Source organism: Haliotis cracherodii, unplaced genomic scaffold, assembly GCF_022045235.1.
Source record: "Haliotis cracherodii isolate W230 unplaced genomic scaffold, xgHalCrac1.p SCAF_10, whole genome shotgun sequence".
NCBI lineage: Eukaryota > Metazoa > Mollusca > Gastropoda > Lepetellida > Haliotidae > Haliotis > Haliotis cracherodii.
This window is the reverse complement of record NW_027266265.1, coordinates 34,890,188-34,905,938: the sequence shown is the minus strand read 5'-3', so window position 1 is coordinate 34,905,938 and position 15,751 is coordinate 34,890,188. Positions and strand designations below refer to the sequence as shown.

General features: G+C 38.0%; 1 protein-coding gene across 3 annotated transcripts in view; it reads left to right on the top strand.

The window, feature by feature from the left end:
• Positions 1-15,751, top strand: part of LOC139454339 (H(+)/Cl(-) exchange transporter 7-like) — a 164,017-nt gene that overhangs the window by 128,889 nt on the left and 19,377 nt on the right. Inside the window, exons 11-15 of one of the 3 annotated variants that reach the window (XM_071235969.1) lie at positions 2,503-2,618; positions 4,779-4,923; positions 6,538-6,628; positions 7,719-7,888; positions 8,252-8,287. In XM_071235969.1, coding sequence (XP_071092070.1) covers positions 2,503-2,618; positions 4,779-4,923; positions 6,538-6,628; positions 7,719-7,888; positions 8,252-8,287 — 558 coding nt within the window. Of the gene's footprint in view, positions 1-2,502; positions 2,619-4,778; positions 4,924-6,537; positions 6,629-7,718; positions 7,889-8,251; positions 8,288-14,811; positions 14,869-15,751 lie in introns of all 3 variants that reach the window. The other 2 variants (XM_071235971.1, XM_071235970.1) reach the window with 2 other exon arrangements.

Sequence of the window (15,751 nt, the reverse complement as noted above, 5' to 3'; positions counted from 1 at the left end):
TTTCTTTTGTGTGTAGACAAAAGGATCTGCCTGTATAATAAGTGTCAAACACTTTCAAACACTTTAGGCCCCAATATTTAAGAAATAAGCGATGAGACGGAGTTGTTTATTGTACAATAAAACACTGCAGGGAGAATAAACCATGAGTCACAGCCCCGAGTGGTGTATTATCCCTGCAGTGTGTTTTATTGCATGAAAAACAACGACCACGAGTCGTTTATTTCTTATATGAGATTTCAACATTATGTGCAGCCTCTTTAAGGATGATGATAAATTGTAAAAGCTTTAAAAATATTTACCTGTATTTAAGTAATAATGACTCTCTCAAAAGAATCTGACCTCGGCAAGGTCGAATAAGTCCATTTTATGCACAAGTGGGTATTTCCCTAGAATTCTCACAATCCTCACTTCGATTACCTGTATATTTTCTTTCTATACCGATTGTCATATCTCTCACGCATTGGGAAGCGATCATTTGGCCATGTGGTTTATCTGCATAGTCCAGCTACATCTATGGGGAACATCTGTCTAGACACTCACCCTCTCAAAAATAATGTGGTCATATATACGACGTCATCAAGTTGCGAGCACACGTTCGATTCTCCAGCAATGACAATGTTTTATCGTCAAATAGACCAAGCTTTGTTTTTCATCGTTCTTTGCGATTTGTCCCATAGCTATCTTATATATTGCAATACATATCGCAATACAGATACCAGTATCGCAATATATTGCATTTAGATTTTTTGCCAATACACGGCCCGAGTTATTTGACCTCCTGCTTATTAACAAATGACCCAACATCTGCAAAATGAAACAGATTTTGTCTCAAAAAGAGTAACTGTGTATTGCTCTAACACAAAACTTTACTTTATGAATTACATGATTACGTTTAGAACGTGAAATTGAGGACTAAAATTGGTATAGGGGATTGTATACTCACCACCAAAAGAAACGCAAACCCTAGAAAGATACATAAGTATGTACGTCAAGAAGAGATGTTTTCAATGTGTACCACTTAATGACAAAACTAACAATCAGAAAAGTATTACCACATCGTGTCTTTATTCTTATCACGATATGCTGCACGTGACAAATGGTCCATCTCGAGTCATGTGATGTGTTCATGAGCGTTGGTTCACACAATATAACAGTATGTTCGTTATATGCATAGAACCAATCTAATGTCTCTTGAATAAGAGTAATTCTTCGTACCTTAACCAACATGTATGGTGTTTGCGTTTCTTTTGTTGGTGAGTATATAATCGGTTGACAGTATTGATTTTTCCGACCTGGTAGGTGACCCAGACATACAACAGAACTGACTGTGTTAAACAATGTTGTCGGAAGCGTTTGGCCATCAAATCTACCTTGTCAGCACCTAATGGTGCGAAGCATATCTGACAGTACTTGTTACTAATCCAGCTTGATGCTTGCGCTCTTGCCTCATAAAAACACATTTACTGGCAGTACAATTTGATTAATCTATCTCTTGGAAACAGTTTACTGCTCACATTAGTGTTCAGGCATGACTTTGTAGATGTTTCTATTGAAGCCTGGGACCCGTTTCACAAAGTGATCTTCGCGCTAAGACACTAGTAGCTCTGATTCTTTAACACTCACTTAAAACAGTCATAAAGCTAAGGTGGCAGTAGGGAAGCCTTGTGGTTAAAGCGTTGGTTCGTCTTGCCGAAGACCCAGGTTCGGTTCCCAACACGGGTACAATGTGTAAGCCCATTTTCTGGTGTCCCCTGCCGTGATATTGCTGGAATATTGCTAAAAGCGGCATAAAAAATATACTCACTCACTCATAGAACTAAGATCACTTTGTGGAACGGGGCCTAGATCCATTTTTGTCTTTGTCTCAACTATTTTTGGCATTGTCGATTGTGAGCCATAAACGTCTTCTGTAATGGTGAATCTGAAAATTATCAAACTGTATTTATTTAAGTTACTTTTCACCAAAAGAAAATGAGTGCTGTTTGTTTGTTGCATAATATGTAGCAGTGGCGGAATGTAGTTTCTTGTTTTGTTTTAATATCATCAGTGCTCTTTATCTGTCGAGAAAATATTTGGATATATGATGATGACTGCTACTTTTGTTAAATTGCTGTCACTTTTAACATTTTTAAATGTTGCCATATCCTAGTGAGCTACAGTGTCCATGGCTCTATTTTGTTTATTTACAGATGAGCCTATTGAAATTTTGCAAATGCAAAAACAACAATAGTATGTTGTGTTTGAATATGCAGAATTGATATCCTGGATGTTGCTAATTTTAACATCTGGAACCTCCTGTGTTTGTTTACAAATTTTATTACGAAATCTTCTGGTGACATAGCTCAGTGTGTTTATCTCCTACAGTTGAACCTGGATATCTTCGAGTGAGCTACAGAGCTTTGAAAAAAACAACTTTGGATAGGTATTTTTAGTGTGTATTTGATGTTCAAGGTGATAAAAGAATGTCATAAAACTTACAAGAAATGTTTTCCTTTGTTTCAGAATTTAACATTTGACTTGATCGAGATCCCTGTGTTCCTTGTGATGGCCGTGTTTGGAGGCCTTACTGGCTCCTTGTTTGTCATGCTCAACTATAAACTTACAGTCTTCAGGCAAAAGTAGGTATAATATGACTCTATCGGTAAATCTCATAATCCATACCCGTCGGCTGTTTACTTACGAAAATCTAAGGACAATATTTCATAACTTGATCGATAACAGGACGGGGTATGTGACAGCTACTTGTAAGTATACATGTTAACTTTTTTATGATATGTTTTTATCAACCGAGGTCGTATGCACACTAATTATGCATAATCCAAGACAGGAAGTGATATACCACAAAATAGCCATACCCGATAATATAGAGTTGCCCGCCCTTGAGTCGCTAATGACAGGTATGTTGTTTACCGTACTCGGTAAGGAAAATCAGCATCAATCAATCCTAACTGATGTGTCATAACATTTGAGTGAGTGAGTATGGATTTATGCCACATTTAGCAATATTCAAGCAATATCATGGCGGGGACATGAGAAATGCGTAACATTTGAACAAAGGACAAGACACATTTTGCATAAAACATATTTATTTAGTTAGTAAGCTTGTGTCATTACGATACATAATGAATTAACGACTGCTATAATATAGTGTACCATGTTTTTGTGGAATTTTTATTTTTCTGGCATTTGCGTACAGTGACAACCAAAGTCCAGACTGTGTTAATCTGAAATCCTCACTGATGTTTATCAGAACATATTTAGGATCACTTGATTGTCTGGTTTGCTTACTGGCTGCGTCACATGGCAGGAGTTCTTCTGTGCAGTGTCAGGCAACAAATATACTTTTTTGTGCAAATCGTGTGAGTGGCTACTGACAAGGCAGGACAATATTGTTTATTATTGTTTGTAGTCACCTGGTGTCATCACTGATTTTCAGTGATCCATTTATTTGATTTTTAGCACTGTTTTGCCTTTTGTGCGCAATGGAGTCTGTTTCGGATACCAGATGTTCTCTGATTTTGTATTATGTGCACAAAAGGATGTAATGCTGTACCAGAAATCTGTTCATCAGGTAGCACTGATTAACTAGGTTTCAGTAGTTGAAAAAAAAAGAGTTCTCTTGGCCATCTTCCTGAGGCAAGGAAGTTATCAGACTATAAAAGTCCAGTTCCACCCATGCCAAACTAGGCTGGAATTATGGAGTTATATTTTGGCCGGACTAACGAGTCTATGCATAGTCCAATCAAAATTGCTTAACGAAATTGTCGTTCCTGTTTCGTAAACTGCTGTTCAGATTTTGGTTGACTGCAGGATTTGCAAAGCATGTGTACTGACAACTTATTGTCAACAGATATTTTCCAAATCTTTAGGGTTGGTAATTGTTATAGTGAGTGAGTGACTTAGGTTTCACGCCGCTTTTAACAGTATTCCAGTTATATCACGGCGTGTCAGCTTAATGTGGGAGGAAAGCCCGAAGTGATGCAGGTCTCCGACGTTTACCACTTCGGTGAAACCCACGAGCACGGGTATGGTGCTGACAAACCTAGAAACATAATCGGGGCGAACCGGGATTCGAACCCACAATCATAGGTTTCTGGCATGCCGAAGGGACGCAACTCTGCACAGCGAATTGTGGTGCCTTAGACGACTGGGCCACCCGTGCCCCCCGGTAATTGTTATAAAAGTAAGAACTGCATAATATTTTTTGATAGTTGTCTCTGAACAACCCCTGGGGTAAAAAGGATAAATAGACACATGATCAATTTTTCAACTATTCAAAGCAAAACAATGAAGGCCCATGAAGATCCGGGATAGAATAGGTCTTCAGCAACCCATGCTTGCCGTAAAAGGCAACTATGCTTGTCGTAAGAGGCGACTAACGGGATCGGGTGGTCAGGCTCGCTGACTTGGTTGATGCATGTCATCATATCCCAATTGCGTGTATCGATGCTTATGATGTCAATCACTGGATTTTCTGGTCCAGACTCGATTATTTACAGACCGCCATCATATAGATGGATTATTGCTGAATGCGGCGTTGAACAACAATTAAACAAACAAACAAAACAAACAGAACAATGAAGGAACTGTAACAGTTTAATTCCCCACATGAGTACAATGTGTCAAGCCTATTTCTGGTGTCCCTTGCCATGAACATTGTTAAAAGTGTTGTAAAAACATACTCACTCACTCACTTCACTTGTCTAACTTATGGATGGTTCTGTGATGAGGTAAACAAGATTTGGTTGTCTTGGACTGAAAACACTGTTCTGTTTCAGGTACTTGCATCGCAAGAAGTGGGTGAAGGTGCTGGAGGCTGGCGTTGTAGCTGTCATCAGCGCCATCATTGGTTTTGTCCTCATGTTCTTCATCAAGGACTGCACCGAGGAACACCCATTCAGTCACCACGCCATCACATCAAATGTGAGACACACACAATCATACAACACTGATACAGTCATCACGCCATCACATCAAACGTGAGACACACACAATCATACAACACTGATACAGTCACCACGCCATCACATCAAATGTGAGACACACACAATCATACAACACTGATACAGTCACCACGCCATCACATCAAATGTGAGACACACACAATCATACAACACTGATACAGTCACCACGCCATCACATCAAACATGAGACACACACAATCATACAACACTGATACAGTCACAACGCCATCACATCAAACGTGAGACAAACACAATCATACAACACTGATACAGTTATCACGCCATCACAACAAACGTGAGACACACACAATCATACAACACTGATACAGTCATCACGCCCTCACATCAAATGTGAGACACACACAATCATACAACACTGATACAGTCATCACGCCCTCACATCAAACGTGAGACACACACAATCATACAACACTGATACAGTCACAACGTCTTCACATCAAACGTGAGACACACACAATCATACAACACTGATACAGTCACAACGTCTTCACATCAAACGTGAGACACACACAATCATACAACACTGATACAGTCACAACGTCTTCACATCAAACGTGAGACACACACAATCATACAACACTGATACAGTCACTACGTCTTCACATCAAACGTGAGACACAGACAATCATACATCACTGATACAGTCACCACACAATCACATCAAATGTGAGACACACATAATTATTCAACACCCGTACATTCACCACGCCATCACATCAAAAGTGAGACACACACAATTATACAACACTTGTAGTCACCACGCCATCAAATTCATTTCGATCTTCACATGGCTACAGAAAGATCTGACAAACATTCCATGGAAGGCCGCATCTGGTAAACTCTGAGTTTACTTTGACCACCTAGTCTAAATGAACGATATGTGGGTTCTTGAGCCAATACACAAATACTCTTTCATTTGTACTCCAATTGGGTTGAAATGCCATGATGCTCAAAAATGAAAGGATGTATAAAAAGACCACAACAATGTTATTATGTAGCCTTTGTTATTTACATTCAGAACTGATAGGTTATCTTCAATTTCAAGATACAAAACATCAGATATGCCAGCCTGAATGTTTTCCTCATTCGTACCAAGAATTTAGAACTCTGATGACATAACCGTCTATAGAAGGGTTGTCAGATCTTTATACAGAGAAGTATCATGTTGTAGTACATCACCTGATTTTACTGAGATCGTCCAAGCATAATCTCATCAACAGATGCAAAACCATAATGCCGCTACCTTAATCATTCTGCCGAGATAGCCCCTGCCGCATCATTCCAAAGAATATCTAAAGATGGGGTACTTATTGTTACTCTGCTTGGTGCTTAGCATCAAGGGGACAAAACGAGGACTGTTTGGCGCGGAGTCAGTATATTGTGTCGGAGTGGGGCGTCCATGTTAAGCTGTGGCATCGTATCTAAGTGGGCTTAGCATTATAAAACCGGCATGTTCCAATATTCTTGGACGTGATGTTAAACCTCATTAAACCTCTCTGCTGAGACAAACAGCCAGTTAATCCTTGCTATATTTGTGTGTGTTTGTTTGCAGATGTTCTGTGAGAAAGGTCATAATGCCATGTCCACTCTCTTCCTTACAACGCCAGAGGGATGCCTTAAGGCCTTGCTACATGACCCCATAGGTCAGTCAGCCTCATCATGGCAACATAACAATAAGTGTCTTGTTTCTCATGGCAGTATAGGGAGGGAGGATTTTAGTTTTGTTTTAATTCTGTTGTTGGCCATGAATCTACATCATGAAGGATTATGTTATTTGAGCATAATGGTAATAGTGTGTACAAGCACGATAGTTGACAAAGTCACCAGACTGACCAGGGCCCACTTCCACAAGAGATCTTAATTAGTGCTCAGACCATTGTAACATAGACATACAATAGTCTTAGCGCTAAGGTTACTCTGTGGGCCCTATCCAGGTACTGACAAAGCAGCCTGTGTGCTGAGACCATCATAACTGCCATACTTTATATAAAAACATAGACTTACTATGGTCTTAGCGCTAAGGTTACTCTGTGGGCCCTATCCAGGTACCAACAAAGCAGCCTGTGTGCTGAGACCATCATCACTGCCATACTTTATATAAAAACATAGACTTACTATGGTCTTAGCGCTAAGATTGCTTTGTGCAAGTGGGCCCAGTACAGTTTCCAGCAAAGCAACCTTAGTGCTAAGACCATCATAACAGCCATACTTTAACATAGACTTACAGAACTCTTAGCGCTAAGATTGCTTTGTGCAAGCAGCCGAATAAGCTGTGTAGTTTGGGAATTTTTTTGCCATGAAACATGAATCCTTAAAATCATGCAAATCTGCATATTCTAAGCCTTGCATGGTGTGACCAAAAAGTTGGAATGTGGTGCAAAAACATGCATCGTTGATCTTCCCGGAATAATTATTGCAATTTGTTTGTGATATATCAATATTGGTTTATTTTCTTTATGCTACTCAAGATATAAGTTCATATCCTAAATTTTGTTGACTATATCTTCATAATCCATCTGACATGCATGCTCTAAGAGTTGACTGTCTGTGATGGTTTGTCAGGCAGGTATTTAAACAGTGACCCATTTTCCAATATTCTAAGCACTCAGGGCACTTATCAAGCAAGTATGATTTCTTAAGTAGCTCCAATATTGCTTGAGGTTATGTGTAGCACCATTCTCTAACTCTTTTCTTGATAACAGCTTCACCTCAGCTAACTCCTTCCTGTTTCAGAGTCATACGGAGTTGTGTCCCTTATTGTGTTCATCATAGTGTTTTTCCTGCTCGGAGTGTGGACCTATGGTTTGAGTGTATCCAGTGGTGTGTTTATTCCGTCTCTGGCCATCGGCGCCGCTTGGGGCCGCTTGGTCGGCTTGGGTGTTATACAGATGTTTCCTGATCAAGTGAGTATAATACTTCCCTTAAAACATATCTTTGTAAAACTTAAGTATAAAAATATAATTTTATATCTCTTACAGTATTAAGTATACCCTCATACTAGAAATGCCATCCATTTTCATTTCAGTGACTAACAATTATTCATATGTTCTCATATTTAAATAAGAGTTGCTTGAATCCTTATATGAAGTTTTTATATATCGAAAGTGTTGAGATTTGAGATAAATATATAATTAAATTATTTATTATTTAATTTAATTTAAAGTATTCTGTGTCCTTTTTTGAGGATGAAAATACAAAATCATGTGAAATTAATTAAGTTGTAAACTTCAGTAAGTATTGGTTTTTAGCAAAAAACATTTTTGTAGGCTTGGTCGACAACTTCAGATCATCTTCATCCACAGGTATGTCTTCAGGGTGAAGTGTCCGACCCTGTTATTGAATGAAACTAGTATCTTTGTGTCAGCTTCAGCTTGAAGTAATATCTAGTATGTAGATTTGGGAATTTATCATCCAGAACTGGCATCCACAGGAACTATCACTTCGGTGAGATCAAGTAATATCTCACTGGAGCTATCGCTGAAATGTCTTTAAAATCAGATCTTAATTCTCGCTACCACTATATAAAGACCTTAGAACATCCCATTATGGGTCATGTCAGAACGACCTTTCATACGACCAATCAGAGCTTTGTGTACCAGATCGGGAAAGTGACAGTTCGTATTAATGATGCAACCTCGAAAAGATTAACATGGGGTGTTCCGAATGATGGTTACGGCTTGTACGACTGATTTTTTGAAAATCATTGTCTATCCTCAACTTCAGATTTGAAACAGAAGGGACATGGATACTAGGGGTGGGACGGGTAACTCGGGTCGGGTGTGTACCGACTTGGACCCTGGTACCCATAGGGCTACCTGGACCGGGGTTAGTCACGTGATGTATCTTTTATCCACAAAAATTATCTGGAACTTGATCGTGAGACTTCAAGTCCTAATGTTAACATTTCTGTATGTCTTTTTTTATATCTAAATAAAGATAAAACTTCAGTCAACTTCAGTGTTTGCATGACCAGATAGTTTTTATGTGTAGATCACAGTATATTTTTCCAGGGCTACAGTGAAACTAGGTATTCCCAATCGGACATTTTGTACATCTCTTGAGACCTACCGTGGGTACCCAGGAAGGGTCGGGTAATAGGGGGGGGTACTCGGGTAGTAAATTTGGACTCGTCCCAGTGCTAATTCATACCCAGATGGAAATACTGCCATACAATCTCAGCCATTTATTAGAATTTTCTCTTGTTCAATTTTTAAATCTTGAATGGATATTTTTCAAAGTGTAGTCTTGAATGGAAATCCCCACTTTGAAACTAGTGCAGGAAAGCTTGAGAAAACTGCTTTCTTATTGGCTGATGATGAGTTTTGTTAGTCGTTTCATTGGTTGGTCAAAGTTCGGAAAAGGTCATTCAGACGTGACCTGTAAGGGAATGTCCTCAGATCTTTGTTTATCAGGAGTGAGAACTAAGATCTGCTTTTAATGAGATTTGATCTCACTGCAATGCAACTGCATCACTCTGCTTTGCAGACCATTGTGACATTGTGTTACCATGACGACACAATCAAATGACATCGCTAATCTCTCTGCCAATGATAATTCAAATCCCACAGTCGTGTCTTTTGATATCAACCATATCAACAAGCCCCAGAGTTTGAAACTTTTATAGACTCATGTTGATATATTTGATATTGAAAGACCCTTGGGTGCAATTCTCTATTTACTTTATATTGAAATACTCGATGCATTGTGAGCTTCAACTTGCCTCATCTGTATTAGCTTTCAAACAGAAATAATCATGATCTATAGTCTGGAAGAACGACCAGATATCATTCGTTTGCGTATCAATTATTTGCGCACTATTAAAAAGAAACAAGAAGAAGGCTATGAGCCTGTCTATTTGGACAAAACCTGGGTTAACGCCTGCCACACAGTGGCTTACCAATGGTCTCATCCAGATGCACCAATTGTCTTAAAATGTAATATCCAGTTATGTATGACTGTTTAATAATTTCATACCAACTTTGACTGGAGTAGGTCCAATAGTTTTTCAGATATTGTAGTAAACGTCGGTACCTTAAATTACCTTCCAGACTTTACAGATCTCTGAAATCTTTTGGATAAAATCCTAGAGAAGATGTTCAGTGTACTATTTATACATGGATATTTATGGTTGTGTTTGCATACATATTGAAAACCATGAATCCATAAGATATTTTCTGTCACAATCCTTTAAATCTAAAACTATAGTGTCAAAGATCCATATATGAAAAATGTGACATGAATTATAAAGTAAATATGTATAATTAATAAGTAACTTATTTGGAAAGCTAAAATACTTGGAAATCCTTTAATTTTTTATTAAAATATCTTCAAACAAGTCAGTTTCTTCAGAAAACCGAGGCCAAAATACTCTTATTTTATCCATATGTCATTATTGTGTGCTGATCTCATTCTGTATGTTAAATCTAAGAATTATGAGAATAATCGAAATACTCTTTTATATAATCTTAACTGAGACATCTGAGAGACCATAAGGCCTTATTGTTTTTGGGTGGGGTTTACGAGACCAAATGAAAATAATCTGAAATTAGAAAATAATAAAATGACTTATGACAAGATAAATATTTAACTGTCTCATTGTTACAAAAGACATGAGATGAATAAAACCCCACAAAATTGATGAACTGCTGTTGGTAAGAAACAATGAATTTTCTTTCGGTATCTTCCAATGTAAAGACTATTGGTTTTCATTCATTAGTAGCAGTACTAAGCTAAAAGTTGAAAATTGTTATTAATATATGATTTACTTTGAATTTTAGGCCAACATGTCAGTAAACCATCTAATAAATAATCTACATCTTCCCGAGGCATGGGAGTCAACTGGCTGTATGTCCAGTTTCTACCCTTGCCAAACAAGGCTGGAATTTCTGGGCTGGATCGTAGCGCCACCAGTGGCCAATACGAGTTATGTCCCTTCTATGTTCCTCCTATTGACCAATCAGATTCCACCTCTCATATCACTTGCATTTGCTTCAAACAAAATGGCAGCACCCATTCAAGATGATCTAATGGATAATCAAAATCTATATTGTGAAAAAAACGGGTCTTTCTTCGTGAAGTACATCAAATCATGTGAGGACCTTTATTAAAAACATGAAACGATTTGGAAATTATCTGTTGACGCCCAGTTGGCGGTATACATGCTTTGCAAATCCTTCAATCGACCAATATCTGCACGACAGTTTACGAACTGGATGTTGGTTTATTTACACGATTTTGACTGGACTACACATATACTCATTAGTCCAAATATTTCGCCATTATTCCAGCCTAGTTCGGCAAGGGGGAGAGCTGGACTTCTGTAGCCAGTTAATGCCCTTGCCTCAGGAAGATGATAATCTAAGGCCTAAGTATGAGTATTTAGGAGAAGGGGCATTAGCCTGATAAGCATCTAGTCATAAACATTACTATCCAATTTGTTGTTTATACCGTAATTATTTTTGAATAGTTGCCAAGACGTCTGTTTGTTTCAGAGCTGTCTTACACAAACAGTCTATTCAATGCAGGCATCTTTTTTTTAATTATGGTAAAACACTTTTTATTTCCATGAAGATGAGATATTTAATTTGAATGAAAGGTGTGTGGTTTTCATTTGTATGAGAATGGCTTTCGTTTTAATATCACTTTATTGAGAACCTAAAGGAATATCTGTGATTAGAGATTTTGATCTGGCGTCTATTCGAAGCATTCATTTTGCATGTGTGTCAGGTAGGTGTGTATTCAAGGCAGGTGTGTATTCAAGGCTCTGTACTCAAGTACTCTGTTCAATGATTTATTGTATTCACATTAAAGGTGACCCCCTCCGTGGTCTAGTGGTAGAGCATCCACCCGGAGAGCAGAATGTCCGTGGTTTGATCCCCGGCCACGTCATACCAAAAGACGTTAAAAGATGGTACTTGTTGTTACCCTGTCTGGTGCTCGGCATTAAGGGGCTTAAACAAGGACTGGTCGGCTCGGAATCAGTATACTGTGTCTGAGTGGGATATTTATGTTAAACTGCGGCATGGTATCTCAGTGAGCTTGCACTATAAATCGGCATCAGTCCGGACTAGTACAAGCAGCCACACAAACACACACACGTGCATGCATGTCGCTATATAAGTGCAATAATCTTGGACGTGACGTTAAACCCCATTTCACCTCACCTCACATCAATGGTATCTGAGCTTCAAGGAAGCTGTTAAAACATCAAACAGAGACATGTTTCATTATCCTGGAAGCCGTGATACTGTGTGTTAGGGCTTGGATGAGTCCAAATTTACTACCCGGGTACCTGCTGTTGGTCTCAAGAGATGGGTACAAAATGTCCGATGGGGAAACGTTTGACCATACACCTGTCAAAATGTATTTAGATGCGAGTACGAACCGATCTGGTCATGCATACTCTGAAGTTGACTTAACTTTATGCAAACATATAAAGTCAGAAGGAATGTGAACATTTGTCACTTATAATGTAACCATAGAGTTCAAGATAATTTTTGCCATTAAACAATATAATCACATGACTAACCATATGTCTGGGTAGTACTGTGGGTACCCGGGTCCTACTCAGTACCTGAGTTACCCGTCCCAGCCCTCCTACTGTGTGTCTCCACAGTGTGTCCTGCTTGTCATCCTCTTCGCTTGCACACTTTTAGAAAATACACAGCATTATACACGCAGACAGTGAGTTTTGATTATTTATGTCAACATAAAGACATTACTTATGATGAGCATGTATCATCAACCGTAAAGATCCACGTTAGAATAGGTCTTCATCAATGCAAGCTTGTTGTAAGAGACTATGATGCTTGTCGTAAGAGGCGACTAACGGGATTGGTGATCAGGCTTGCGTGACATCTTATCCCAATTGTGTGAATCGATGCTCATGATATCAGTCACTTGATTGTCTGGTCCTGACTCAATTATTTACAGACCGCCATCATGTAGCTGGAATATTGCTGAGTGCGGCGTTAAACAACAAACAAACAAAATCTAAGATCGAATACAAACTTGGTGTAATATTGAGGTGTAACTGTGTTGTGATGTTCGACATTTCTCAAGCTCATTTAGATGAGATGTTCCTCTCAGATACTCAACCTCTGCGCATGAAGCTCTGAGGACTCCTCCGTAGAAGGTCGCGACATAGTTAACGTTGTCTTGCATTAGACTTGTAGTTTTGAAAAAACGGATGTGATATCATTAGGCTTGAAGTGCTATTAGGGTAGCTTGAGGCACTGTTGCAGCCATCCAAGACAAGGTGGAGATGGGGATGCTTCTATGTGCGCATGTAGTGCAAGCATCTTTCTAGTTGTTAAATAAATGGAGTGTGTGCTGGAATTTGATTGGATGAAAGATGTTGAATGGGACTCAAAGCTCGGAATTCTAAGACTATTCACTGCGTATTGCGAAATGCAGCACTCGTCATGGAAACAAGACTACTGCATCCAATATATATTTCATTTGATTAATACTTATCAGAATAAAATTTGAGTTCAGTGATTTTTGCTTGCGTTAGTCCAACATGGCAGTTCTGTAATTGTCATAGAAGCATATGACATCATCCTTTGTATCAAGATGTCATAGTATTCCGGACTAACGTATAATTCTCACAGCTTTTTGAATACAAGGAAAATGTGTGACTGAAAATTACCAATATCTTTTCTTATTTATGTTATCAATAATTATTACTTTGACGGTTCCAAATGAAATTCGACATCGAGTACTCACCTGCAAATATCAGAGTACATGTTTATTTCCAAAGAGAAGTGATGTATTTTTCCTGTGTGTTGGACTTCCACTCAAATCATGTTGGTGTTTGTCTCAGAATAACGAAACCTCAATACTTCTTTACCAAAACTCAGATATCAACTTTCAGGTGTGCTGTTTGATGATAAGATAGATTTTGCTATTTCCATGGAAACAAGTAGAACTAAATGGAAGTAAAAGACAACTGAAAGTTATCTCTTTCCTGATCTTACCTGATAAATGTTCAGATATCTACACCAGGATGGATATCATCAGCCTCTGAAATGTGTAATTCTATTTTTGCCTGTCTGAAGACCCTTTAACTATTCCAGGAAGGGATTTTTTTATTAAATTCAGCCAATCCCCCAAATATTTTCAGTGAAAAGAAATGATTCCAAAATCAATATCTTACAGCTTACAAAGAAGTATTCATCTTTCAAAATGACAGAGCTGACAATGTTTTGAGTTTGTTATGCCCCGTCTTATGCCTAAGAAAAATCAACCAATAAACTAAAATAAATCATTAAAAAATCATTAAAGTCATTAAAAATAGAAAGCCTGGCATAAAATACTATATTTAAACAATACAATGGATGCAAAAATAATAAAAACCTATTGTTTCATGGCTTGTAGCAAGGGGAAGGGATAGGCGGGCATAGGGCCCAGAGCGTTGTTGTTAAAGACTGGATAAGTCACAGCTAAAAAAAATTCTAATTATTTTTCTCAGAAAGAAGACAAACAGTTTTAAACATTTTCACAGCATGTTTTCTCAATATTTCCAGCATGCCTAGTGAACATTTTGTGTGTGTGTAAAATCTGAGGGAAAATAATTATTTTCCAGTAATTGGGAACATTTTTTTTTTTTTTTTTTTTTAAAACCAGCCAACCAAAAAATAGCACATGATTAATCTCTAACACATCCAACATCATTCATATCATGAACACCCGAGAATGATAAGGCAGATTTTTATAATAAACCGTGTATGTGTATGTTTGTCATATACTATTTGCCTGCCAACTGTTGCTGGTTCCTTCCGTATGACATTAAACATGGTGTTTCTATTTGTTAATTACTTGTCAGACAATACTTGCCAATGCCACAGATATGGCAATAAAGAAAGGTATGCAGAAAAATGAGGTAAGTATTGTATGTAAACTTTGGTTGACAAAAAAAGTTCCTGATTTTTTGCCTGTTCACAATATTAACGGTGAAATTTGTTTTTCGGTTGTGGTAGTATGTGTGCTAAAATGGACAGTTTCTTTTTTTTCGTTTATTCTTAGTGCAATTAATCTGTACAATCACCTTGTTTTTGATTAATTTCATGGAGCATTTTAACTGATGTTATTGGTATGTTGCTGTTTTGTCCAGTGAATTGAGTTAATTTTTCAGAGCTTGAAATGAAATATGTGGCACCAAATTTTTCATTCTTAAACTTGAATTCCCTGATTGTCTAGTTACTTGCATTAGTTTTTATTCCCAGCTAATTGAATGATAAATGAAATCATTAATACATTGGATCCATTTTATGAATTCTTGTGCATGTTTGGAGTTTGCTTCCACATTAATGAATGTATTGATAATTTCCAAAAACGTAAAATCCTAGGCTTTGAAACTTCCACCATCGCTTACCACAAAATCTTAGCACTAATATCCTTTTCTATACTACAACAAAAACATTTTTCTATTTTTTTTAAAAGGTTCTTGACTGACTGAAGAGACGCCCCATGTATTCTTTTTTTCACAATACAAACAAAATCTTAACCATACTGAACAAAAAGAAAAGGGGCGGTCGTTAGCCTAGTGGTTAAAGTGTTCGCTCGTCACGCCGAAGACCCGGGTTCGATTCCCGACATGGGTACAATGTGTGAAGCCCATTTCTGGTGTCCCCCGCCGTGATATTGCTGGAATATTGCTAAAAGCGGCGTAAAACATACTCACTCACTCACTCACTGAACAAAAAAGGTTTGTAACCATAAATATTTGGGGGGGATATTTTATTGTAGTGAAGACTGAGCTCTAA